The sequence below is a fragment of the Staurois parvus genome, unplaced genomic scaffold (genome assembly GCF_062004578.1).
Source record: "Staurois parvus isolate SC_StPar_1 unplaced genomic scaffold, SC_StPar_1.0 ptg001196l, whole genome shotgun sequence".
Lineage (NCBI taxonomy): Eukaryota > Metazoa > Chordata > Amphibia > Anura > Ranidae > Staurois > Staurois parvus.
In genome coordinates, this window is record NW_028318992.1 from 30,781 (window position 1) to 57,977 (window position 27,197).

Here is a 27,197-nt window from a genome sequence, read left to right on the forward strand (position 1 = left end):
TTTTACACTCACTTCTTTTTTCCTTGTTCGACCCCATGAGCTGAACAAAAAAGATGTTCGTACGGCGATCTTCCCACTGAGCTGTTGTGTCCTGACTGGGGGACCACTCTGCCCCCCTGCTAGGACACACTGAATCAGCGCTGGCAGTCATTGACTGCCAGTGCTGATTGGATGCCAATCAGATGCTGGTTGTCCAGCTTGCCCGTTCAACAAAAGCCAGTTGTGAGACCGACTTCTGTCGGGTGAAGAGCTGTACACATGACCTGAAAGTTAGCTGGTTCCTGCCAAACGGACAGTTTTTTGGTAATTTTCAGCCCATATGTACCGAGCTTAAATATGAAAGCGTGAACTCATTTAAACATATATGCCGTATGAAAGCAACCCTGTTATGAAAGGTAAAGTAGTTAAAAACAATTGCCCTTAACAAGATTGGGCTGCTGGCCCTCTACCAAACAATACCCTGTTGTCAGGAATTGCCCCCTATGCTGGAAAAACAACACTGCTGAAAGTGTTTATCTCTCTTGCCCTGTGATTTTACATAGTTGAACTAGATGGTGTCTCTTTTTAACCTAACTATACAACTGAAAGAAAAAATAAATGAGAAACCTCAATATTCAAAACCTTATACCCACAGTCTATACAGAGGAAGGCTGAAAAAAGCACCCCATCATGATCCAATTTGCTTAAATGGAGGGAAAAAAAGTCCTTCCTTTGTCTCATAAAGGAAATCTTCTATCCCATGGATGAACCATCTCTGGTGTTATCAAATCTTAAAGTGGAACTTTACCCATAACAACTTGATAAAAACGTTTTTTTAGCAAGGAACATACATTCCACATTATTAATTATGCTACCAAACCAATTGTGTGCTGTAAATTGCCTCCTGCTTCTTGCTGAAGCCCAAAACTCCTGAGCAGCAGTAAATACTTGTCAGCAGATCGCCCTGTTTTTCATCACCATGCTGAAAATGTAGAGAGCAACTGAGCATGTGCAGAGCAGGATGAGACAGTCTTATTATTCTATGTTAAACAGTATAGGCACCCATTTTTAATATTTTACATAGCTATAGCTGCAAAAGGTCCTAGCCCGAAGGGATCTAACAGGACTTGGAGTAGTACTAAAGGCAAAACTTTTTTTAGTTTTTGAATACAGTGGAGATGGATTAGAACACCTATTGAGTTTTTATTGTTTGTGTCCCCGGTAGGGATATTCACCCTCTCTATTTGTTCTGTTTTACTATTATCAATGAAAGTAAAAGAAAATCACAAATTTTGGGTTGTCCCCAAACAGGTAATAGAGAGGAAATCTTCCAACAGGGACACAAGATCTGGTGACCTGGGGGTCCTCAAGGATTTCCCTTTTTGTAGGGATTTGCTCTCACTTCTTGTTTTAGCCATGGGATGGAAGGTAAAGGTAAATCTCCCCAACAGGACACAGGTGGCAAAAAAAACCCCCTAAAAAACTGACTGGTTATAACCATCCTTTGTGCTATCCAGAATGGGGAAAAATGTTTTGCCTAACAAAACTTCCACTTTAATATCTATTTAGGAATGCTTCTAGCTCTTTTTTAGAACAATGTACTGAGCTGGTCAGACCTATCTCTTGAGGGAGTCTATTCCACATTTTTACAATTCTTATTGTGAAGAAATATTGCATTAAAGGTTAAATCTCTTCCTCCAGACTTAGAGTGCATCTTTGTAGTGACCTTAAAATGGATAACACTGCATCAAGCTCACTTTCTGAACCACCTATTTATACATGGTGATTATTTCCCTCCATATAAAAGCTTATAAAGAGAAAGTGGATTAAAGATGAAATCAGGCATAGTATTTTTTTAAATAGTTACATTGGTCCAGTTTGGACCAATGTAACCATATACTGTACATACCATATCTGACTGATCACTTCAATCTACTTTTCAGTTTACTAATATAACAATAGAAGCAGTGCGTCCTAATTGGTGCAGCCTTGATAAAAAAAACTTGTGAGTTGTACCTTGACCCAACACTGCGGGAATTGCTGGTAATTTTGCTTTGAGCTCTGGATCCTAGACCCTGGCACTGAACCTAGACCCTGAAAATCTAATCAGGGTCATGCCCACAGTGACTGGTGATGCCCAGACCCTATATAGGGACTGATGACATGGACGGGCAAGATAGAGGGTCACCCTGTTTCTTTGACCAGTACTGTAGTGCCATAGCAAGTATGACACCATATCTCCATTACTTTCATTACATTGTGTACCCTGAATAGTATTCGCTTATACATTAACGCTATTTGGAAACCAGGAATTATTTTTGAAATGTTTTTACTTATACAGTGCTAATGCAAAATGTGATGCTAAAATTTAACCACAGAAATTGATATGACATCTCAGGTTACACATTTTACTGCCACTTCCACTTGATACTTTTATAAGGTACTGGGTGCTGCATGCTCCTCCTTGGACATGCAGTGTTTGTAAAGGCTTTTATTTATTTTTATAAAAACCTTTTATACTTACCTCTGTGCAAGGGTAGTGCACAGAGTGGCCCTGAACCTCCTCTTCTGGAGTCCCCTGCCGGTGCTCTTGGCTCCTTCTCTTCTCCACATGTCATCTTAGAAAGCTGCTTTCTATTGGTGCGCTCGTGCAGGGTCACTTCTAAGACAGGCTGTGTGCGTCCATAGACATTTGGGATTTTACCTCCTGGGCATTGCATGTCCTTGTCCCCTAGCTGGCAACAGTCATCAGCAAAGGTGGTCATGAGAATAGGCACAGAACACTGAGGGATTCATCCAGGCTGCAAATCACTTTTTTGAGTAATAGGATACAGTACATACACAGTAAGAAAAACAAGTGCAAATACTTCACCCATGCTTGTGAATGATACAGCAGCTACGTGATCATCCTCATACAGTTGGGTCCATATTTATTTGGACACTGGCACAATTTTAGTTTTTTTATCAGGTATTTAACAAAACATATTCAAGCTATAGTTCTATAATGGATATGGGCTGAAAGTGTACACTCTCAGGTTTATTTGAGGGTATGTACATCCAAATTTGAGGAAGGGTTTAAAAATTACAGCTCTTTAGAGTAGCCACCCACCCTTTTTCAAGGGACCAAAAGTAAACGGACAATTGAATGTAATCGTAAATATAATGTTCATTTTTAATATTTTGTTGAGAATCCTTTACTGGCAATGACTGCCTGAAGTCTAGAACCCATGGACATTACCAAAGACTAGGTTTCCTCCTTTCTGGTGCTTTGCCATACTCTAACTGCAGCGTCTTCAGTTGTTCTTTGTGGGTCTTTCTGCCTTTTTAGTTTTGCCTTCAGCAAGTGAAATGCATGCTCAATTGGGTTGAAATCAGGTGATTGACACGGCCATTGCAGAATATTCCACTTCTTTTCCTTCAAAAGCTCCTGGGTTTCTTTTGCAGTGTGTTTTCTGCATTTGGCTGAATCTGGGCTTACAGTATATCTCTAAACACTGCAGAATTCATCTGGCTGCTTCTGTCTTTTCTCACGTAATCAGTAAACACCAAAGACCCAGTGCCACTGAAGGCCATGCATGCCCATGCCATCACACTGCCTCCACCATGTTTTACAGATGACGTTGTGTGCTTTGGATTATGAGCTGTTCCAAGCCTTCTCCACGCCTTTTTTTTTTTTTTTTCTGCCTGTCATTCTGGTATAGATTAATCTTGGTTTCATCTGTCCAAAAAATGCTTTTTCCAGAACTGGTCTGGCTTTTTTTAGATGTTTTTTTGGCAAAGTTTAATCTAGCTTTTCTATTCTCCAAGCTTATCAACGGTTTGCACCTTGTGATGAACCCTCTGCATTTGCTCTTGTGAGGTCACTTGATTGTAGAATTTGACAATTGATTGTAGAATTTGATACGCCCACCTGGAGAGTGTCCTTCACTTGTCTGGATGTTATGAATGGGTTTTCTTTGGAGAGGATCCTGTGATTATCCACCACTGTTGTTTTCCATGGACATCCATGCCTTTTTATGTTGCTGACCTCACCAGTGCTTTCTTCTTTCCTCAATGTACCAAACTGTTGATTTGGTCACTCCTAATATTGCTGCTATCTCTCTGATGGATTTATTTAGTTTTTTAAATCTTACAATGGCCTGTTTCACTTGGACAGCTCTTTTGAACGCATGATGTAGGTTCACAACAATAGATTCCAAATTCAAATACCACACTTAGAATCAACTCCAGACCTTTTACCTGCTCAGTTGATGAAGTATGCCCACACCTGGCCATGAAACCATTTTTGATTCAATTGTCCAATTTGGTCCCTTGAAAAAAGGTGGGATGGCTACTATTAAGAGCTGTAGTTCCTAAACCCTTCCTCTAATTTGGATGTACATACCCTCAAATTAAATCTGAGAGTGTGCATTTTCAGCTCATATCCATTATATAACTATAGCTTGAATGTTTTGGTAAATAAATGAGAAAAAAACAGGTTGTGCTAAAAGTGTACAGATATATATCAAACAAAGCTACATCAAATAAAGTCCAAAAAACAAAGTCCAAAATATTTGTGATGTTTAAAAAACAGGAGTGCTCAAAGCAAATGTCACCAAGTGAATCCACCACTAAAATAGGTTAAATAAACTCACCAGAGCAATATGCTGATCATGTTATAAATCAGCATATAGTGCTTGTTGCTCTGGGAGCGATGATCTTCATGTAGTTGAGGTAACACTAAAAGCTTAAAACTGGTCTCCAGGAAGTAATACTCTGCAGGACTGTTTATCACGTATATCCACTTCAAGGATTCAGCCACCAAACTTTTTAAAGATGATCAGATCGCCACTCGGAAGAGAAAGTAAAGACTCATGGTGCAGTACGTACTAAAAACATCCAATTTAATATAAAAATGAACTTACAACAAGCGGTGTCTATAACGACACTAGTGTATACAGCGTGATTAGTATGAACTCGTACAACGCGAACCCAGCCTGGCTAGCGCATGCGCCGTACCAGCGAACCGCGAGCGTCCTGACGTCACATCCACAAGCCTTGCCCTACGCGTTTCGTCAACGTCCTCACGGAGCGGATGGATGTGAGACGTCAGCACTTAATTAAATATTCACTGCACTTAAAGCGGACAGCTGATTTGAATGAGGGTAAACACCCACCACACGATCTAATCATAAGAAGCAACCGCATACATATAAAACATACATATGGCAAAAAAAACAATAAATAACATGGAGGAAAACCTGAATAGACCCTGGATGAAATAAATGGATATACTATATCAAACCAAATGTAAAATGTCAATGACGAACATTTAAAGGGCCAGTGTCAAATACAATATTAAGGCAGAACTCCAATGGTCAAAAATGGTCCATTCAATATAATGATACATCAACCCAAAATTAAAAATTTGTGAGAAAACAGTTAAGATCGATATCCACATTCAACCCATTGGGTTTCAGGGAATTTAATTCATAAATCCAGTACGTTTCTTTTTTGGAAATTTCATTAATTCAGTCCCTCTCCAATGGGATTTGACCCGATCTACAGCATAAAAGGTCAGCAAACTCGGATCACAGTTGTGTTTTAATTTAAAATGTCTCGATACACTGTGTTTGTCGAACCCTTTTTTGATGTTGCAATATGTTCACCTATTCTCGTTTTTAAACATCTCCCTGTTCATCCCACATATTGGATGTGGCACGGACATTCCAAAATGTAAACTACATGTGAGGAATCACAGGTTATCAGGGAATTGATTTTATATTCTTTATTGGAATGAGAAGAATGAAACTTTTTTTTTTTTTTTTTTTCTTTTCTAGATTCCTTACAAACCGTTCTACAAGCTTTACACTTATTGCAATTAAAAAATCCTTTTAAGTCAGGAAACAGAACTACTTTTTTTGGGGGGATCAATAACGTTATGAGCAATTCTCGTCCTTAAAGGCCTATTTTTCCTATACACAAACCTTTGGTCTCCCTGGAATAATATCCTTCAAAATCTCACCTTTTAACAGAATAGGCCAGTATTTTTTAAAAATGTGTTTGATAATTTTATACTGCATATTATAATTGGTGATGAAACCTATTGTCAAACTTCTTTGGTGTCTGTCTTTTTACTTAAAATGGACTCTCTATCTTGCTGGGCACAAGCGCTTCCTGATGCACATTCAGTTTATGGTGCTCCCTGGGTGTTAACCAAGTTGCTGGCTTCCTGTCATTGCTGAGACAGCATGGGATTGCTGTCATAGGCTATCTAGATGACCACCTGTTAGGCGGAGTCTCATTCTGCACTGATGAATGAAGAAGTCTGCTGACTCAGATGTTTGAAATATCTGGGGTTGATCCTTGACTTTACGCTGGCCAAGGTACAATTCCCATGAGACAAGCTTCAGCAATTCTGGACTGTGGTTTGGTTGCTGCCTTTCCACAGGTGTTTGTGTTTTTTGCATGCAAGTTCTAGGCATCATGGTGTCCACCTTCGAGGTGGTCTTGTATGTGCAGTTCCATACAAGGGTCCTGCAGAAGGAAATTTTATCCAAGTTGGACAATTCTCCTGTGTCCTTGGACAACCAGATCCGCATGGGATGATTGATCAGGGTCTCCCTTGTCTTTGGGATTTAAAGTAATTTGTCTTCATAATTGGATGGTGTTCACGATGTACTCCAGCCTTATCCATCTTTGGGGGGAGGGGGCTGTTCTAGGTCTGAGATCTGCTCGGGGCCATTAGACGAGTCTTTGCTATCTATCGCTGTTCTGGAGCTACAGGCGATTAATTGGACAGTATTTCTTCGACAATCACCAAGGCAGGACAAGGAGCTTGCCAGCGGCACTAAAGGATTCATGCATTCTTTTGTAGATGGAACTTCACGTGCTGACTCTCTGCATTTACATTCTAAACGTAGAAAACTGGCGTACTTCACTCTTCAGGCATTGGATCAAGGATGCACCTGGACATGTTTTGTCAAATCTGCCTGCAGTGGGGCACTCAAATGGATCTGCTGGCCAGCTATATAAACAGGAAAGTGTCAAATTTCATGGCCAGGATAAGGGATTCCTTGGAGGCTAAGGTGGCGTCATGGAACCATTGCCAACGTTTTTATGCCTTTCCCTCTCTGGCTTCTCCTTTGCCGAGCAGGCTAGAGTCTGAAGGAATACTGGTCATTCTCATAGCTCTGGACTGGCCTCGAAGACCCTGGTATGCCAATGCGGTGTGGCTGATTGTTGTCTGTCCCCTGGCGGCCACCTCTACAGGATGATCTCCTGTCCGAAGGACCGATCTTCCACTCTGCTTTACCATTGCTATCAAAAGCCAGATCCTAAGAGACAGGGTTGTCGTGCTTGGGGATTCCTACCATGTTGAAGGTGCCTATACCCATCTTTCTGAAGATTTATCCATCATACTTGGAAGGCTTACATTTTGTGGTGCATGGCTGTGGAATTGCATCTGCATCCCTTTTTGGTATCTCAGGTTTTGGCCTGCCTTCAACGGACGTTGATAGTTTGCCATTATTATTATACTAGTTATGATTATATTAGTATTTATAAAGCGCCAGCAGTTCACTCAGCGCTGTACATTACAAAGGGGGACAGAACTTGCGACAGTACAGTAACAATACAATGCAATACACGAGGGGTTCGAGGGCCCTGCTCTTTCGAGCTTACAATCTAGGAGGAAGGGGATAGTGGTACAGGGGGAGATAGCTGCGGGGGATGGAGTGGTAGGAAGAGTGGAGGAGGTCGGCAAATTAGCAGGGGGTGGGGTAGGCTTCCCTGAAAACCTGAAAAAAATCAGGGTGCGTCTAAAGGAGATGAGAGTAGGTGATAGTCTGGGTTGGGGCAGGGAGTTCCAGAGGATGGGTGACACACTGGAGAAATCCTGGAGGCGGGCATGGGAGGAGGAGACCAGGGAGCTAGAAAGGAGGTCTTGTGAGGAGCGGAGTGTGCGTGCTGGGTGATACTTGGATATTAGGTTGGTGATGTAATTTGGGGCAGTATGGTGGACAGCTTTGTACGTCAGTGTTAGGATTTTGAATTTGATCCATTGCGCAATCGGAAGCCAGTGGAGGGATTGGCAGAGGGGGTGGCGGAAACGGAGTGGTTGGTAAGGTGAATGAGTCTGGCCGCTGTATTCAGGATCGACTAAAGTGAGGATAGCCTGTGGCGAGGCAGGCCAGTGAGGAGGGATTTGCAGTAATCGAGTTGTGATATGATGAGGGAGTGGATGAGCTGTTTAGTGGTTTCTGGGGTTAGGAACGTGCGGTTTTTGGCGATGTTGCGGAGGTGGAGTCTGCATGAGTTTGTTAGTGATTGGACTTGGGGCTAGAAGGATAGGTTGGAGTCCAGAGTGACACCAAGTACTCTGGCCTGATAGGGGCATTGTTGGACGTGATTGAGAAGTCAATGGGGGGTGGTGTGCGGGCTGAGGGGAAGACTAGGAGCTTGGTTTTGGAGAGGTTCAGTTTAAGGAAGTGGAGCGACATCCAGTCTATGTCGTTCAGTAGGTTTGTGATTCGGGTGGAGATTGAGGGGGTGAGGCGAGGGGTTGAGCAATATATTTGTGTGTCGTCGGCATAGAGGTGGTAGTTGAAGCCGTGAGACTGTATGAGTTGGCCAAGGGAGGAGGTGTAGATGGAGAAGAGAAGGGGCCCGAGGACGGAGCCTTGAGGGACCCCAACAGAGAGGGGGAGTTGGTAGTGTTATAGGTAACACTGAAAGAGCGTTGTGACAGGTAGGATGAGAGCCAGGAGAGCAGAATCTCTGAGGCCGAGGGAGTGTAGTTTTTTGAGGAGGGGGTGGTTGACTGTGTCGAAGGCCGCAGAGAGGTCAAGGAGTAGGAGCACTGAATAGTGGCCATTAGCTTTGGCGGTTAGAAGGTCGTTGGAGAGTTTGAGTAAGGCAGTTCCGGTGGAGTGTCAGGGATGGAAGCCGGCCTGTAGGGGATCGAGGAGGTTGTTGTCGTTGAGTTGAGAGCTTTAGGCGAGTGTAGACTAAGCGCTCGAGGAGTTTGGATGTGAATGGGAGCAGGGAGATGGGTCTGAGGTTGTTTGAGTCATTGGGGTCCAGGGAGGGCTTTTTAAGTATGGGGGTGATGTGTGCATGCTTCAGAGGGGAGGGGAATACGCCAGAAGAGAGGGAGAGATTAAAGATGTGGGTGAGGGAGCGTAGGATGGAGGGGGAGGGAGATCGTAGGAGTTGTGCTGATAGGGTCGAGGGGGCAGGTGGTGAGGCGGGCATCAAAGAAGACCTTGGAGACCTCCTCTATGGTAGTAAGGTCGATTTGTACCTTCATTATAGGAGTTTGGCATGTAGCTCCTCCAAACTTTTGACGTACATATAATTTTCATGCATTGTTGTATATGCATGTCGATGTATGTATGTATTCATTTATGCATTCGTTTACTTTTGATGCACTATTTAGTAATTTTTATTTTTTGAGGTTTTGTGCATAATTCACTTATTTTATTTATTTAAGCATTGAATGGGGGAGTTACTTTTTGGCACCTTTTTGTTCTTAGATTGTTTGTTTATATAGCACTTACACCTTGTATTATACCTAGACTTTGACTTTTAATTACTGCCGCTGTTTACATCAATAGTTGCATATAACCAGTTGGAGCAGGTTTTTGTAATGTAGCTCCTCCGGCCGCCATGGGACCTAAACCTGGTTATTTCAGCTCTCAAGAATTTTTTTTAAGAATGTCTTTCCTTAAGATTGTTTTTTTTTTTTTTTTTTTTTTTTTGCGTGTGTGTGTGTGTGTATGTATATATATATATATATATATATATATATTTATATATATATATATATATACAGTGGGGATCGAAAGTTTGGGCACCCCAGCTAAAAATTTGTATTAATGTGAATAAAGAAGCCAAGGAAAGATGGAAAAATCTCCAAAAGGCATCAAATTACAGATTAGACATTCTTATAATATGTCAACAAAAGTTAGATTTTATTTCCATCATTTACACTTTCAAAATAACAGAAAACAAAAAAATGGCGTCTGCAAAAGTTTGGGCACCCTGCAGAATTTATAGCATGCACTGCCCCCTTTGCAAAGCTGAGACCTGCCAGTGTCATGGATTGTTCTCAATCATCGTCTGGGAAGACCAGGTGATGTCAGTCTCAAAGGTTTTAAATGCCCAGACTCATCTGACCTTGCCCCAACAATCAGCACCATGGGTTCTTCTAAGCAGTTGTCTAGAAAACTGAAACTGAAAATATTTGACGCTCACAAAGCTGGAGAAGGCTATAAGAAGATAGCAAAGCTTTTTCAGATGTCAGTATCCTCTGTTCGGAATGTAATTAAGAAATGGCAGTCATCAGGAACAGTGGAAGTTAAAGCAAGATCTGGAAGACCAAGAAAAATATCAGACAGAACAGCTTGCAGGATTGTGAGAAAAACAATTCAAAACCCACGTTTGACTGCACGATCCCTCCAGAAAGATCTGGCAGACACTGGAGTTGTGGTACACTATTCCACTATAAAGAGATACTTGTACAAATATGGTCTTCATGGAGGAGTCATCAGAAGAAAACCTCTTCTACGTCCTCACCACAAAAATCATCGTTTGAACTTTGCAAATGAACATATAGACAAGCCTGATGCATTTTGGAAACAAGTTCTCTGGACCGATGAGGTTAAAATTGAACTTTTTGGCCGGCATGAGCAAAGGTACGTTTGGAGAAGAAGGGGCACAGAATTTAATGAAAAGAACCTCTGTCCAACTGTTAAGCATGGGGTTGGATCAATCATGCTTTGGGGTTGTGTTGCACTGGGAACATCTCACGAGTAGAAGGAAAAATGGATTCAATAAAATTTCAGCAAATTTTGGATGGTAACTTGATGCCATCTGTGAAAAAGCTGAAGTTAAAGAGAGGATGGCTTCTACAAATGGATAATGATCCTAAACACACCTCAAAATCCACGGGGGATTACATCAAGAGGCGTAAACTGAAGGTTTTGCCATGGCCTTCACAATCTCCTGACCTCAACATAATTGAAGATCTATGGATAGACCTTAAAAGAGCAGTGCGTGACAGACAGCCCAGAAATCTCAAAGAACTGGAAGACTTTTGTAAGGAAGAATGGGCAAAGATACCTCAAACAAGAATTGAAAGACTCTTGGCTGGCTACAAAAAGTGTTTACAAGCTGTGATACTTGCCAAAGGGGGCAGTATAAGATATTAACTCTGCAGGGTGCCCAAACTTTTGCAGACGCCATTTTTTTGTTTTCTGTTATTTTGAAAGTGTAAATGATGGAAATAAAATCTAACTTTTGTTGACATATTATAAGAATGTCTAATCTGTAATTTGACACCTTTTGGAGATTTTTCCATCTTTCCTTGGCTTCTTTATGCACATTAATACAAATTTTTAGCTGGGGTGCCCAAACTTTCGATCCCCACTCTATATGTGTGTGTGTGTGTGTGTGTACACACACACACACACACACACACACACACACACACACACACGTGAAACTTGAAAAATTAGAATATCATGCAAAAGTTCATTTATTTCAGTAATGCAACTTAAAAGATGAAACTAATACATGAGATACTCATTACATGCAATCCAAGAAAGTTCAAGCCGTGATTTGTCATAATTGTGATGATTATGGCTTACAGCTCATGAAAACCCCAAATCCACAATCTCAGAAAATTAGAATATTGTGAAAAGGTGCAATATTCTAGGCTCATAGTGTCCCACTCTAATCGGCTAATTAAGCCATAACACCTGCAAAGGGTTCCTGAGCCTTTAAATGGTCTCTCAGTCTGGTTCAGTAGGAATCACAATCATGGGAAAGACTGCTGACCTGACAGTTGTGCAGAAAACCATCATTGACACCCTCCATAAGGAGGGAAAGCCTCAAAAGGTAATTGCAAAAGAAGTTGGATGTTCCCAAAGTGCTGTATCAAAGCACATTAATAGAAAGTTATGTGGAAGGAAAAAGTGTCGAAGAAAAAGGTGCACAAGCAGCAGGGATGACCGCAGCCTGGAGAGGATTGTCAGGAAAAGGCTATTCAAACGTGTTTGGGACTTTCACAGGGAGTGGACTGAGGCTGGAGTCAGTGCATCAAGAGCCACCACACACAGACTGGTCATGGGCTTCAAATGTCGTATTCCTCTTCTCAAGCCGCTCCTGAACAACAAACCGTCAGAAGCGTCTTACCTGGGCTAAAGAAAAACAGACCTGGTCTGTTGCTCGGTGGTCCAATGTCCTCTCTTCTGATGAGAGCAACTTTTGCATCTCATTTGGAAACCAAGGACCCCGAGTATGGAGGAAGAATGGAGAGGCACACACTGCAAGATGCTTAAAGTCCAGTGTGAAGTTTCCACAGTCTGTTGATTTGGGGAGCCATGTCATCTGCTGGTGTTGGTTCACTGTGCTTCATTCCAGGGTCAACACAGCCGTCTACAGGAGATTTTGGAGCACTTCATGCTTCCTTCCGTAGACAAGCTTTATGGGGATGCTGACTTCATTTTCCAGGAGGACTTGGTACCTGCCCACACTGCCAAAAGCACCAAAACCTGGTTCAATGACTGTGGGATTACTGTGCTTGATTGGCTAGCCTGACCTGAACTCCATAGAGAATCTATGGGGCATTGCCAAGAGAAAGATGGGAGACATGAGACCGAACAATGCAGAAAAGCTGAAGGCCGCTATTGAAGCATCCTGGTTTTCCATAACACCTCAGCAGTGCCACAGGCTGATGGCTTCCATGCCACGCCGCATTGAGGCAGTAATTGCTGCAAAAGGGGCCCAAACCAAGTACGAAGTACGTATGCATGCGTATACTTTTCAGAGGTCCAATATTGTTCTATGTACAATCCTTGTTTTATTGATTGCATGTAATATTCTAATTTTCTGAGATTGTGGATTTGGGGTTTTCATGAGCTGTAAGCCATAATCATCACAATGATGACAAATCACGGCTTGAACTATCTTGCTTTGCATGTAATGAGTTTATCTCATATATTAGTTTCACCTTTTAAGTTGCATTACTGAAATAAATGAACTTTTGCATGATATTCAAATTTTTCAAGTTTCACCTGTATATGTATATCACTTATGTGCCCTTCACATCCTAAGAAGGTTGTACTGCACTCTTTGGTTTTGGGAATATGGTCTGGATAGTTTGTGCGTACCTGTATTCTAAGGCTTCCTTCCAGAGGTTGGATTGCGGATGGCTCCTGAAAAAGGTCTGGTGGCCTCCTCTGCCACCATTTCCCAGTGGATCAGGCACACCGTTTTCCAGCTTATGCCATTAATGATCTAGTCTAATAGCCTCAGCCCTTCTCTGTTACCATTCTACCAGGGCGATTAGTGCATCCTGGGTGTTCCAACATCAGGCATCTGCATCTCAAGTTTGCAAGGCAGCTACGTGGTTACCTGCCCACACCTTTACCAAGTTTTACAAAGTTAAGGTTTTGGCATCTTTGGGTGTGTTTTTGCAAGCGGCATTTTGTGATTTCTTGTTTCTCTTCTGGGGGGGGTTCTCGGGGGTGTTCCATGTTCTGGTTACCCAACCTCATTGTGGCACTATTTTTGGATGTCCCTACAGTCAGGAATATGGAAGAACTGCCTGTCAATGAACGTAAGAGAAAATGGGAGGTTTGTTTCTCACCATAAAATCCCTTGACGGATGCAGCACCCAACCTTCCCCCCCTACTTGTACTTCTTTGTGACAAACCAAGCTGCCTATAGTGGATAGGTGGTTTATTACCAGTTAAAACTGCCTGTAGGCAGTGCTGTTTTTTTTATTTTCTGCCTAGTGTCATACTCTTGAAGGTGGCGCTATAACCCTACAATCAAAAATATTAAATAGCTGTATCTGATGGTGAACTGGGAGAAATTATATGGTGAGTAACAAAATTTTTTCTGTACTACTCTGGGGCTCTCCTCAAGAGCTCTTTCCCATGCAGTGCCCTCCCATTGTGCTACTTTTTTTTATCTTCTGTGGGAATGTCATTCTTTTTCTTTCTGTGTCTTGTCTTGATAGCATGTCATGACTTATGGGTGGAATGGAGTCATTCATCTATTCTTACCTGCCATGATTCCCTTGCCAACTGACATCTCCCCCTGTGGGATTCCTCCCTCCTCTTCCACCTGGCTGGATGGTTCTTTTTGCCTTCTTGCAAGGCTTCTGCCACAGGAATTTCTTTCCCTGCTTGATCTCATTCCTTCAAGAGGTTGGCATTCCTGGGTTCCTCCCAGCAGCTAGCATTGGTCCTTTTCAAGGGTCGCTGGGCCACAACTTTGTTTTTTCTGTGTTAGTTTTCAAAACTTTTTGTTTTTAATCAGTTGGCTGTGTGAGCCTGTGCTGATCCTTGCTTTTTGACTAGAAGTTGTCTCTGTTTGTCGCCTCTGTTCGAATTTATTGGCCCTTCTTGTTGGTCCTGTGGGCTTCTTGCTGAAAATTTTGGCTATTGTTGCCCACCCATAAGGGATGCTCCATGGTCTAATCAACTCCTGTGTCCTGTACTGTACAATTAAAATATAGTAGTTTTGAGGTACATGTAAATTCCATATGTTGGAGTACAGTACTGGACACATCCCTCCTCTTCCTCTGTGATCTATTTATGGCTTGCTAAAAAAAAAAAAAAAAAAAAAAAAAAGGAAAAAATCCTCTGTATTGTAGTGGGTGCACACAGTGTTGTAGTTGTATGGGTACACTGGGGGTTTCGATCAGATGATCATGGTTTGATGCTTTACAAGCTGGTAATGGCTTGTAAACAAACAAACTGAAACTGGGCGCGAAAGTCCTAGTCTCTCTTGGATTCTGAGAGAGTGGCAGGAACAACAAAAGTTCCTCTAACTCTAATGTGCACCCCATGCGGACAGGCGCATCGGTATCGGGCTCCCTGGTGTGGTAGGAGAAGCCAGTAAAAATGGTGGGCAGCAGCATGAGGTGTAGGGACCCCCTGCTGGGCCTGTAAAAGTGATTGAGTGAGTGGGCTGTATAGCTGAGTATCATTTTACTTTGTAGGGAATCAGTGGCTCTAAAAAAAAAATCCCGATCATTGGTGCAGCAATGACTGAGATATCACCACTTGCGTCTAAGGAGGTAAATATGGTTGGTGGACAGAAAGTGGTAAAAATAACCTGTCCTTTTGATTCTTCTGGCTATCTCTCGCCTGAACAAGGCAGTCACCATACTAGTGAAGGATGCTGGGTTGAGCTTCTGCTTTACCTTCAGTTTTGCATGTTTTGTAGACGCTCGTCTCCTGTATTAAAATGGCTTTCTCGTATTTCAATGCAGGCAGTGCATTAGAACCTGCAGCAAGTCCAATAAAGCCTGTCTCATTTCCAGCATGATGAACATTCAACATTTGACCCTTTCTTTCCTTTCCAGCCGTATTGTTCATGGCCTGCCCCTTTCATTGGATTCAAGTCCTTTCATTCATGAAAGCTCAACATCACATGTGGGTTTTACCTAGGGCATGTTGCATGCAAATGCAGCCTGCCTAAAAATGTTCACTCCTCCAGAATGACATCCACCCATCAAGGTATTTTGATAGTTGGAAAACTCCCCCCATGTAACGTCATTTGATTGGACACTGGCAAAGCTTTAAAGGGCACATCCTCTGGGAACCTTCCCTATACCTCCACTCCAGTCTGTGTGACAATCTCAGAGGCTTTTTCATTTGCCAAGATTCATTCGCGACTTCTCCAACACAGCATCTTTTTTGACATCGAACATGTAAAAATCATATATGAGAGCTCCAATAAAGTGCAAAGTTCCATTAAACCTTTTAGATGAATCCATAAACCATGAGATATCCAAGCAGGATACAATCTTTACGTTTTTACAAGTTTATTGTCCATAAAAAATGGTGCCAACTAAAGCACAAAAGCAAAGTGGTGTTGCTGAATAAGCTGCACGTTCATTACCAGCCAAGGTGCACTGTGTAAAGACCATGTAAATGTATGCATTAATATTCTTAGTGTCTGAAGCTATTGGTTTTATAAATGTGGTTCTTAAGAATGTACAGCACAATTTCATGCATGCTAAATGTCACTGTAATTAGTGTAGATTATGTTGTGAAGGGATTTAAATATTAGTAAAGCTGTTTTTTTTTTTTTTTTTTTGAATTTATTTTAATTTTTAGGCATTCCACAATCATTTCATGGTCACCGAACATATGGTTGCAGATCTTCTTAGCTTATTCTATCGAACAGATCTGTATAAGCATAGTAGCTGGTATGTAATACTTTTCATGTTTTTTCTTGTTTTATTGCTATGTTTTGAACAGCATCAATCTCAATGTAATTTGACCTGCTTTTCAATTTACTTGTAACTTGCACACAGTTGAATTACTTGCAAAAAAGAAGACTGTGCAGTCCCTTTACGGTTGCATTGTTTCTCAGTTAAGCTTACCGCACATGAGTTGAATTGAAATTTGACCAGTCTGGCTGAAGTTAGATCCATGTGTGGCCACTGTGGTTGAACAGAAGTCGATCTACCAAGCGCTTCTGTTCATTCACCTTATCTGTATTTTCTTGATCAATCAGCAGTGCAGGCAATAAACTGCAGCACTAATCAGTGTATTCTGAAGGTGGGAAAGTCTTCCTGTTAAAGTACAAAGATACAACGGAGAGGATTCCCCCATTTGCCATTGGTTGAACGATACAGATCCATGTTTGGCCAGTTTTAGAGGCAGTCATATAGTTGGCAGTAGCACCCCCTCAATTTTATTTGTATAATATCCAGTAATGAGATGTCATCCAAAGGTCAGCTTTTAAGAAAAAGGTTTGTCATTAAAGTGTGTGTGTGTATATACATTTTTTTTTTTTTTTTTAAACCGTTTTATACTTACCTTCTTGGCCCCAAACATCCTTTTCTTGGGTCCCCTGCCAGTGCTCCTGGCTCCTTCTCTTCTGGTTGTACCACATAGGAAAATTCTTCCTATGGAGTCCACCTGTGTGCTCACTCCTGAGCTCCGCTGTCTGCGTTTGTAGAACACGGGTTTGGACTTAGCACTGCCTCTGCTTCCTCGTCACGGTCTTTGATTGACAGCAGGGGGTGCCAGTAGCTCCTGCTGCTTCAGCAAAGCCTGTGAGACCAGGAAAAGAGGGGAGAGAAGAGCTGCAGAAATGCACATCGCTTGATCGAATGGGAACTTAGATCAAATGCGGACTCAGATAAGTAAAAGAGTGGGTGAGGCATCATCTACACCATCCCAGATGCCTGAGCAGGATTGACCCGGGGACTTACCCACGAGCGGCGGCTCTGGAGCGGGACCGGCAGCCCGGGAGTGGAGAGCGGAGGGTGTGCTGGGAGACGGGGCTTGCTGCAGAAGGTCCAGACTGAAGTGCGGGGCTGCTGGGAGAGCGGGGACCCACGGAGCTGACACGTGGGAAACCGCAGAGCATTACTGGGAAGGGGTGAAAGCCGGCCGGCGTCTGAAGTGAGAGTGAGGACGCCGGCTTGCTCCCCCCTCTCGCTCCCCCCTTGCAAACATATAGGAGAAGACACCCGCTTAATGGATGGCCCGCTCCCCGTGTGTGCTAAGTCTATACACAGGGGAGTAGGGGCTGAGGAAGAAGATCCAGAGGAGTCCCCCTGAAGAGAGCAGTTGGAAGCTGAAGTTAGCAGCTGGTGGTTCGGGGCTGCCTCACCAGAAGAAAAGCAACCAGAGAGTGAGTGTGAGCAGCACGACCAAACAAATTGTGATTATATGGTGACTGTATGTTTAAAGAGGGGTAGACTTCCTGGGGAAGATAAGTATAAGTGAAACTAGCAGCCCTGGAAGAAAAAGGAGAGCATAGTGGGAAAGTGGATAATTAAGCACGTGTTGAAATCTAGATACCTGGTCTAAAGCTGCTAAACCAAGGTGGTTCCTGTATTTAACTGAATAAAACCCACAGAAGAGATGAAGAATAAAAACGCTAAAAGTAGTGGGCTAAAGGGGTCCCAAGTAGGCACGATAAAAAAATATACGTCTCAAGGTAATGTGACCCCAGAAAGATCTCAAGATACCGGTGATAAAAGTGAGCTGAAGAGAGAGACCAGAAACAGAACAGGTGAATCTGGAAGAGGTTTTTAGAATTGGAAGGATTCAACATGGAAATGGAGAAAAGAAACCTAGAGACATAATTGTCCAATTCCAAAAGATGTGTGATAAGGAAGAGATATGGAGAAAGATTTAGGGAAGATCAAATATTAAATATGGAGAAATAAATATACAGATATTTGCAGATTTGACAACAGACACTAAGGAGAAGAAGATCTCTGAAACCCCTGTTAGAGCAATTGAAAAAACAAAATGTGCACTATAGATGGGGTATTCCTGAGTGTCTAATCGGATGGAAGAATGGAGTTACAGCCTACTTGAGATTTCCTGAGGATTTAAGAGACTTTTGTGATAGACTTGATTTGCAAAATATAGAAATTTCTGGTTGGGAAGAGGAGGTAGGAGATAGTGGGGATAGAGTAAAGGAAGATTGGCAGTTAATTAGGAGAGGAAGATAAAGGAGGAAATTTTTTTTTTTTTTCTCTCTTTCTTCCTATTTCCTGTTCGCTCGAATGAAGTATATCTTAGTGGAATCATCTTGAGTTTATGAAATAGACAAGGGGCATCTGGGGAGGTGGGAGAGGCCGTTCATGGCAGGAGTTCAACCCCAAGGTATAAAATCTATGGAGGGTTTAGATCCTCAACAGATTTATAGGCAAATTACAAGCCTAAATGGGGGGGAGGGAGGGAGGAAGAGGGGGGAAGGCAAGCTATAGGCCTAAAGCGGAAGGGAGGGAGGGAATTGGAAGGGGAGGGGGGAGAGAGGTTTTTTAAAACTGACATCTGGCATGAAAGGAGGGATAGAGGGAAATGGAAGAAGAAAGGAGATGGTAAAATAGAAAGATGACAAATAAACAAAATATGGAGGAAATACAGTTCATAACTCATAATGTAAATGGGCTGAACTGTCCAAGCAAAAGATTTAGGTTACTTAGAGAACTACAGCATAGAGCGGCCTCAGTGGTATTCTTGCAAGAAACGCACCTTGAGTTAAAAAAAAATCTTAAATTGAAATCTAGATACCATCCGCTTTGGTATTATGCAGATTCTCCAATTAAGAGAGCGAAGGGGGTGGCTATAGGATTTGCAAAAAATGTTAGGTTTGAATTAGAAAATAGGAATACCGATCCGGATGGGAGATTTCTATTTTTGAAAGGCAAATTGCAAGATATTGAGTGTACACTAGCAAATATATACTGCCCTAACAGGAAACCAGAGATGTTTTTGAAAGGGGTTCTGAAGAAATTTGTCAGGGCTCCCGGGTATGACCAGAGGTGTGTGACTGACGCAGGGAAACGCAGACTTCAGATAAGTTATAAACAATTTATTAACACTAACAATACAAACATAAACGCAGTGCAATACTAAAACATAACACAGTGCAAATGAACCAAACCAAACCACCCACAGATAACAGTACATACAGTGCAAGCGTCGTCAGGCAGGCCGGGTCAATATCAATCGGGCAGGTAGGTACAGGGGGAGCAAGCGGAGAATAGTCAGGTCACGAGCAGGGTACAGCAACTAACAGGCAGGTAGGTACAGGGGGTCAGGCAGAGAATGGTCGGGGTCACAAGCCAGGGATCAGAACAGGAGAAGTCAGCAGAGGTCAGAATCAGGCCGGGTCAGCAACAAGACAGGAACAGTAGCAGGATGCAGGAACAAGATACAGGGCCCAGGAAAAACACAACACCAAGGCAGAGTCTGCAGGTCTGAATGTCCCTTAAATACACCAGTATAATTAGTTCCAGGTGTTTGACTGGCTGCAAGGTTGAGTCTCTGATTGCTGGGAGCACCCGCTGGCCAGCCCTGGTACTGCAGCTCATAAGGCAGATGAGTCCCACTATTGCTGGCCAGTCCATTCCTGACAAAATTGATGGATTTCTCTAAGGGATATTTAATAGTGGCCGGAGACTTCAACCTATGTATGGATGCACAAATAGACACAACTTCTACAATGCCGAGAGAGGGAAATAAGTCGATGAGAATTTTGAAGGAGGTGATGAGAGAGAGCCAATTGGTAGATAGCTGGAGAATAGTAAATATCAGAAATAGAGACTACACCTTTTATTCTAACACTCATAAAACATACTCCAGATTAGATTATATATTGATAGATCATCGTCTCATCGAAGATATGTCTAGTGTTAAGATAGAAGTAATGACCCTCTCGGATCATGCCCCCGTTGCATTAAAATTAAGATGGGGAGGGAGGTTGGCGGGAGGACTGACATGGAGGCTGAACGAGGCACTTCTCATGGATCATGATACTGAACGGAAAATCAGGGAGGAGATAGGGTGATTTTTTGAGGAGAATGAAACGGGAGATGTGTCAAGGGCTACAGTGTGGGAGGCGCATAAAGTATACATCAGAGGAATCCTAATTGCGATTGGGGCTAAGAAAAAAAAGGGAAAGGAGAGAAAGGATTAGTGAGCTTTTAAAGAAAATAGCTGAGTTGGAACTCCTACATAAAAGTAATATAACGAAAGAAAAAGAAGAAAAAATGAAAAAAAAGAGGGAAGAATTAGAGAAAGTATTGGAGGAAGAAAAAACGAGAATTTTACATAAAATCACGGGAGAAAGATATAGATTGGGAGATAGACCGGGTAAATATTTGATGAGAACTCTGAGGAAGAAAAAAAATAGAAATTATATAGATAAAATAAAAAATTTCAAAGGAGAATTAGTCCACTCAACTAAAGAAATTGCAAAAGTTTTCAAGGATTACTATAGTAAACTATATAATATTGCCCCCAACGACCTTACAGATAAGAACAAAAAGGTAAATGAGGAGAAAAGAAGAGAATATATAAGAAAAGCAGGATTACCAAAAGTAAGCGAAGATTTATTAAACGCCTTAGAATCTGAAATCTCACAGGAAGAACTAAAAATAGCATTAAAAAGCTTTCAATCGGGGAAAAGTCCGGGCCCAGATGGGTATACCGTGAGATACTATAAAAAATATAGTGACTTACTATTACCTAAATTAAAGAGATCTATGGATGCGTTGGGAGGAGAGATGGAGATGAGACAGGAATCCCTACAGGCCCAGGTGGTTTTGATACATAAGGAAGGTAAAGATATCTCCCAGTGCTCAAGTTATAGACCGATATCATTGCTGAACACAGATATGAAGTTGTATGCAAAGGTTTTAGCGAATAGGTTGAAGGATCTGATGCCAGATTGGATACATGGGGATCAGGTGGGTTTCGTTAGAGGAAGGGAGGGTCGAGATAATGGGTTGAGATCCCTGATGCTTATTCAGAAAAGTCGAACGGGAAAAAATCCAGTACTGTTGCTCTCAATAGACGCGGAGAAGGCGTTTGACAGGGTTAATTGGAGTTTTATGATGGATACGCTAGAGGCCTTGGGACTGGGTAACAGGATGAGGAGATGGATTGGAAGACTGTATGAAGGATCGTCCGCGATGATAATGGTAAATGGAGAGAGATCAGAGTCTTTTTTAATGACAAATGGAACTAGACAGGGTTGCCCATTATCCCCATTGTTGTTTGTTTTATCATTGGAACCCTTGTTATTAACAATCAGGAAAAATATAGATATAAAGGGAATTAATGTAGGAAAGATAGAGCATAAGGTCGCTGCATTTGCGGATGACCTATTCTATATTAGTAACCCCAGGATAACGCTTCCTAACCTAATGAAAACATTGAAGGAATATGGGGAATTGGCAAACCTAAAAATTAATCCGAGTAAAACAGAGATATTAAATATAAACCTTCCAAAGAGCGAAAAAGAAACGATACAGAGAGAGTTCCCCTTTATATGTAAAGATAGAGAAATAAAATATTTGGGAGTAAAACTTACTTCTTCACAGAAAAATCTCTATAAAGCAAATTATATACCATTGCTAAATGAGATTAGGGAGGAATTGAAGAGAATCGGAGGAGGAAATCCTTCGTGGTTAGGTCGTATTAACCTAATAAAAATGGTAATTCTCCCTAAGGTTTTGTATAAACTCCAAATGATTCCCATTAAACTCCCAGGGACATACTTTAGAATAATAAAGCAAATGGTAAAAAGATATATATGGAAAAATAAAAAACCTAGAGTATCATATGAAGTGCTTAGTAGAAATAAAGAAAAGGGTGGGGTGGGAATGCCGGATCTCAAAAGATATTATAGAGCAGTGATCCTAACAAGAATTTTTGACTGGAAACATAATATAAAGAGTAAAAATTTGGTCACAATAGAAAATACACTTAGTGGGAAAGATTTGAGTGGGATTGTTTGGGTGTCAACACAGTTTAGAGAATTAGCTGAGAGCACAAGTCCATACACTAGGATTGTTTTGAAAGAATGGGATAGATTGCACAAACAGAGGAATTGGGATTTTAACTCACTGTTAATGCCATTAAGAAATTCAGAGTTTTTCCCCCCAGGTAAAGAGGAAATTACAGGTAAATGGATTAAGAAAGAGGATGCTCAGCTGAGAGACGTAATGGAGGGGGTAAACTTAAGAACACTAGAAGATTTGAAAAGGGAAGAGGGAGGGATTTTCACTAAAATAGATATATGGAGGTATAATCAATTAAAACAATTTGTGGGGAAATTGACGAAGCCCCTTAGAATTAGAAAAGATTGGAATTTATTTGAAAAATTTTTTGAAGTTCGAGGTGATGGGAAACACAACACTGCTAAAACATACAAAATTCTCACTGATTTAGATAGTAAGGTAAAATTAAGATATATAGAAAAATGGGAAAGGGATTTGGGGGTGGAGTGGGAGGAACATACACAAAGAAAAATATATAGAATGGTACATGGAAATGTTAGCATGCGGGAGGTGGAGTTGAACTATAAATGTTTAAGTAGGTGGTATATCACTCCGAGGGTGGAGCACAAAATGAGTGGTGAGAAACAACCTGGGTGTTGGCGAGAATGTGGAGAGGGGGGCACAACGTATCACGTGTGGTGGGGATGCCCAAAAATACAAGTTTACTGGAGGAAGGTTATAAATCAAATTAGGAATATCACTGAAATTGAGATTGGTTTGGACCCTGAGACATGCCTTTTTCATATCACAGAAATATCAATGAAAACATTTAAGAATATGGGTATAGAGTGCTACTTAAATGCAGCTAAAGGATTGATACCTAGGTTCTGGCGTAAAGTGGAGGCACCGGAGGTAGATGACTGGATAGCCAGAGTGGATCAGATTGTGAGAATGGAGAAACTGTATTATATACAGGAGGATAAGATGGAGGTTTATTATACAAAATGGAAGAAATGGAAGGAATTTAGAGCAAAGAGGAAAGAAGCTACTCCGTGAATAAGAATAAAGATGGGAATCGGACAGATGTCAGGGGTTTATTGAAGAGGGGTGGGAGGGAGGGGGGGTTAAGGGGAGAAAATGATATGCAATAAGTGTTTTTAGAAAAAATTTGTTATGTTGTATTTTATTACATCTTGTGTTGGAGATATTTATATTGCTATATTTGAAAACAAATAAATATTTAAATAAAAAAAAAAAAGTGGGTGAGGGGGGTGATTATTCTGCCTAAACATTTTTTTACCTTAATGCAAGGAATACATTAAAGTAAAATATATTTAGTCTTTTTAACCTCATTAAGACCATTGATAGACCTCCAAGGCTACTGAAATGCAAGACACCATAGATGAAACGTCAGCCAACATCACGTGCTTTTTGTGTTATTTCATTTCCTTTTCTAGGTGCAAAGTTCTTGAAGAAACTGCAGATCTCATAATCCTAAACAAATCAATTGTAGACTATCCACAACTGTGCAACAAGGCGATGGTGACGATAATACCTTATATGCTATTCAGAAGTAGAGATTTTAATTCGGCTGAACACAGTATGGCTGTTAACCTGGGAAGAAGCTCTGTATGTAACTTGCATCCATTGCTGAAAGGCTGGAAAAAAGGTATGACTATATAAAAAAAAAAAAAAGTTGAATATTTCTTGCGTAGTAATAAAAAAGAATAGTAATCGAACGAGTGCATAAAAGCTGTAAACTTGGTGATAAGTGGTTTTTGTCAACCATTCATTTCATTAAGGGACACAGGAAGCTTTTTACCTTCAGGTTATACTGGCACCAACAGGAAGATTTGTCACTGGTATACAATTTGTAGTCCAAGATAAATCCCTCCTTATCAACATACCTCAGATTTTTGTTAAAGTCCTAGGTGGATAGACAAATTTTCTTCTGCTCTCCAGTGTAGATGACTTTTTTTGTAGATGATGTTTTTGCTTGCAACAGTTTGCTGCTGTTTACATTGCTGCTATAGCTTGCTTCTTTGTTTGCAGCTAACTAACATAGCCTTCCTCAGTCTGCCATGTTCAGATCCTGCTGGACTGGATGTTGTAAGGATATCTTGGAGATTACTTTTTTCACTAGGTTCCTTTTCTGCTTTTCAGACTCTTGTTTAGGTAAAAAGCTTTCCATATCCAGTAACTTCAGATTCTACCATGGAAGGGGTAACATGGTGGTACTTGGCAATGACAACATCTGTTGGGTTTAGTATTGCATGGACACTCTCACCATTCCTCAACAATATGGATCTTAATTATTTTCCACTGATGTCATTCTTTTCTTGTGTGCTGGTCATGTGGTGTGGTCCCAGCTTACATATACAAGATTTGAGGATTGCAGGACACAATTCATCAGAACTATAATAGTGCTAGCATTGAGTGACAGATCATGGTGATGATCACTGTAACAGCAATGTTATCAACTGTCATGAATGGGTTACATTCATAACCGCTGTGATGGGCCCGCAGTTATCACATGGTATTGGGTGCTGTGATTGGCCCAGATACCACGTGAAAACTGTGGGACAATCACTGCATTACTATAGAAATCACAGCTGTTAAGAATGAAATTCATATATAACAGCTTTGTCAAAGCGGCCGGGTACCGGGAGCTGTAATCCTCTTTGTCCAATGGACACAGCGGTTGTGGGAGCGGTGTTCTGCAAGCCCATCAGCTGCATAATGCACATGTACGTGATCTAGCATGCCCATGCCACCCACCCGCAGTAAATGTACTGTGGGCAGGTTGCAACTGGTTGAAGAGGCTACCATGCTGGTACAGAATTCACCTGTCTTTAAGTATCCAACTGATAAGCCATTGGAAGCCCATACTAAATCTGTTGCTAGTGACACATGTTCTTTATCATATCCTGGCTGTGATTTTATTTTGCTAAACCATGGCTACCAGTAGCAAGAGCACCCTCTTCCCCATCAGAAGAAGCCTAAGGAAAAGACCAAGTTTTTCTCCCTATTTATCTGTTAAGAAATGTCTATTTCGTTTCCCCACTCTACCTTCCTCCACATCAAGACCCCCTTTCCACAAACTTTTCTCACTGTCCACATAGAAGATCTGTGCTCAAAGTCTGCCAACTCCTCAGACAATCCTTCCTTTCCCTACATAAAGGTGCTCCAACCTCCATCTCCTTCCTTTCCAGAGAGGTGGGGGATGTTTTTCAAGTATTTTACTCTTACCTATTTAAAGATCCCTAGCCCAAAGGGCATCTGCCCCCCTCATCTTACACCTAAATTCTCTGAATATCTTAATTTTAGCGCTAAAATTATGCAAGTAGTTCAGAAGATCTGTCATCACCGCCATTCAACAGGAAAACATTGTGGCATCTGTGAACGCTAAAGACATGTATCTATGTGTGTCCATTTTTTCAGGACTTCAGCATTTTCTGTTTTTTTTTTTTTTTTTTTTTTTTGTGGCCCCTATACTACCATTTTGTGACACTGTCCTTAAACCTCCCATCTACAACTCTAGTGTTCACCACGGTGTTGTCCCCTATTGCACTCTAGTGGCATCTCCGTTATGGGATACTTGGACAACCTTCTGCTGGGAGAAAGTCAACGTGGGATCCATTGAACAACATAGCTTTAAAGGTCTAGTCATTGGAGCAGTTGGAAGGGATTCTGAACTTTTAGAAATCATTGCTAGAGTTGTTTCAAGTATCTGGGTCTAGTCCTGGACACAGCTCAGACTTCCTGCAGCTGGGTCTGGCTCAGTATTTTGGCTCTTAGCACATGCCCCAAGATTAAGACCTTTTGGGAGGGAATTAACGCATGGATCAAAAAGATGACCCTTTGGTCGATAGCCAGTACGCCCCTACAATTCCTGATCGTGACATTTTTTCGTCAAATCCTGGAAGAAGAGTATGCAAAATGCGGCAAAATTGTTAATTCCTTGCCTTTTGGAAACATGCTACCTGCCCTTCGATAGCTGATTGGAAACAATAAGTGAATACTATAATTGAAGCAGAACGCTGGGTACGCAGTCTAAAGACAGGATCAATGTAGGGATGTGTGAGCAGGTGCATGTAATAGTCTGCTGAGATACTGGATGCCTAAATGTTTACTAATGTCATTAAGCAATCCTACTTTTTTATGCTTGCCGAACCCTGAAATTACATTTTAATACATTACCTTCCCTGAACTTTTGTTTAAGTTGTTTAATTTCTTGTTTGGATAAGTTGGCTTTATTCCTATTGGGAGTCGTATTGTATGAATTTGATGCTTCTGCACTGGCTGTAGTGATGACTTTTTTTTTTTTTTTCTGTCTATCCCTTTAATGTCATGTACTGTTGTCATGCAATATTCTTAAATGTGTACTGTGACATTTTTTGACAGCTTCATTATGTTCTGAGCATGTACTCTTATTCGTAACTGTGAAATACCTACTTCTTATATATGTGAGTTTTGTTCTTTGTATTGTAACAGCCTAATAAAATTTGCATATGCAGGGGGGGGGGGTGGGAGGAAATTTCAACAACTGGTAGATGTATGGAGGGTTCATCACCCTACCACTAAAGAATACATTTGCTACTCGCCAGTCCACAACAGCTACTAACGCATCAATTTCCATATTAAACATTGTCACCTTCAACCTGCCACAAACATGGACATAAGCAGTATAACCTCCTTCAGCCATACTTTAGTGTCTCTGAAGCTCTCACTTTTGTACCATCCCTCTTACCTTGCACTGGCTCCTTAAGTATTTCTTGAGTACTGTCCGTGATACTTTTTTTATTTGCACTAACATACAATTTTCCGACAGCTTTATGACTATCAGCTAAAGCTTGACCCCCTCTGTGTGAGTGTAGTATTCCCCCCCCCCTCCCCCCCTCGCTTTTGATGTATCTTATATGTAGCCCTTTTTTTTTTTTTTTCCTTCTCTCAATCC

General features: G+C 41.4%; 1 protein-coding gene across 1 annotated transcript in view; it reads left to right on the plus strand.

Moving 5' to 3' along the window:
* Positions 1-27,197, plus strand: part of HEATR1 (HEAT repeat containing 1) — a 387,031-nt gene that overhangs the window by 25,214 nt on the left and 334,620 nt on the right. The window contains exons 4-5 of the mRNA XM_089660010.1: positions 16,098-16,189; positions 23,698-23,909. Of these exons, the coding sequence (XP_089516136.1) occupies positions 16,098-16,189; positions 23,698-23,909 (304 nt within the window). The remainder of the gene's footprint in view (positions 1-16,097; positions 16,190-23,697; positions 23,910-27,197) is intronic.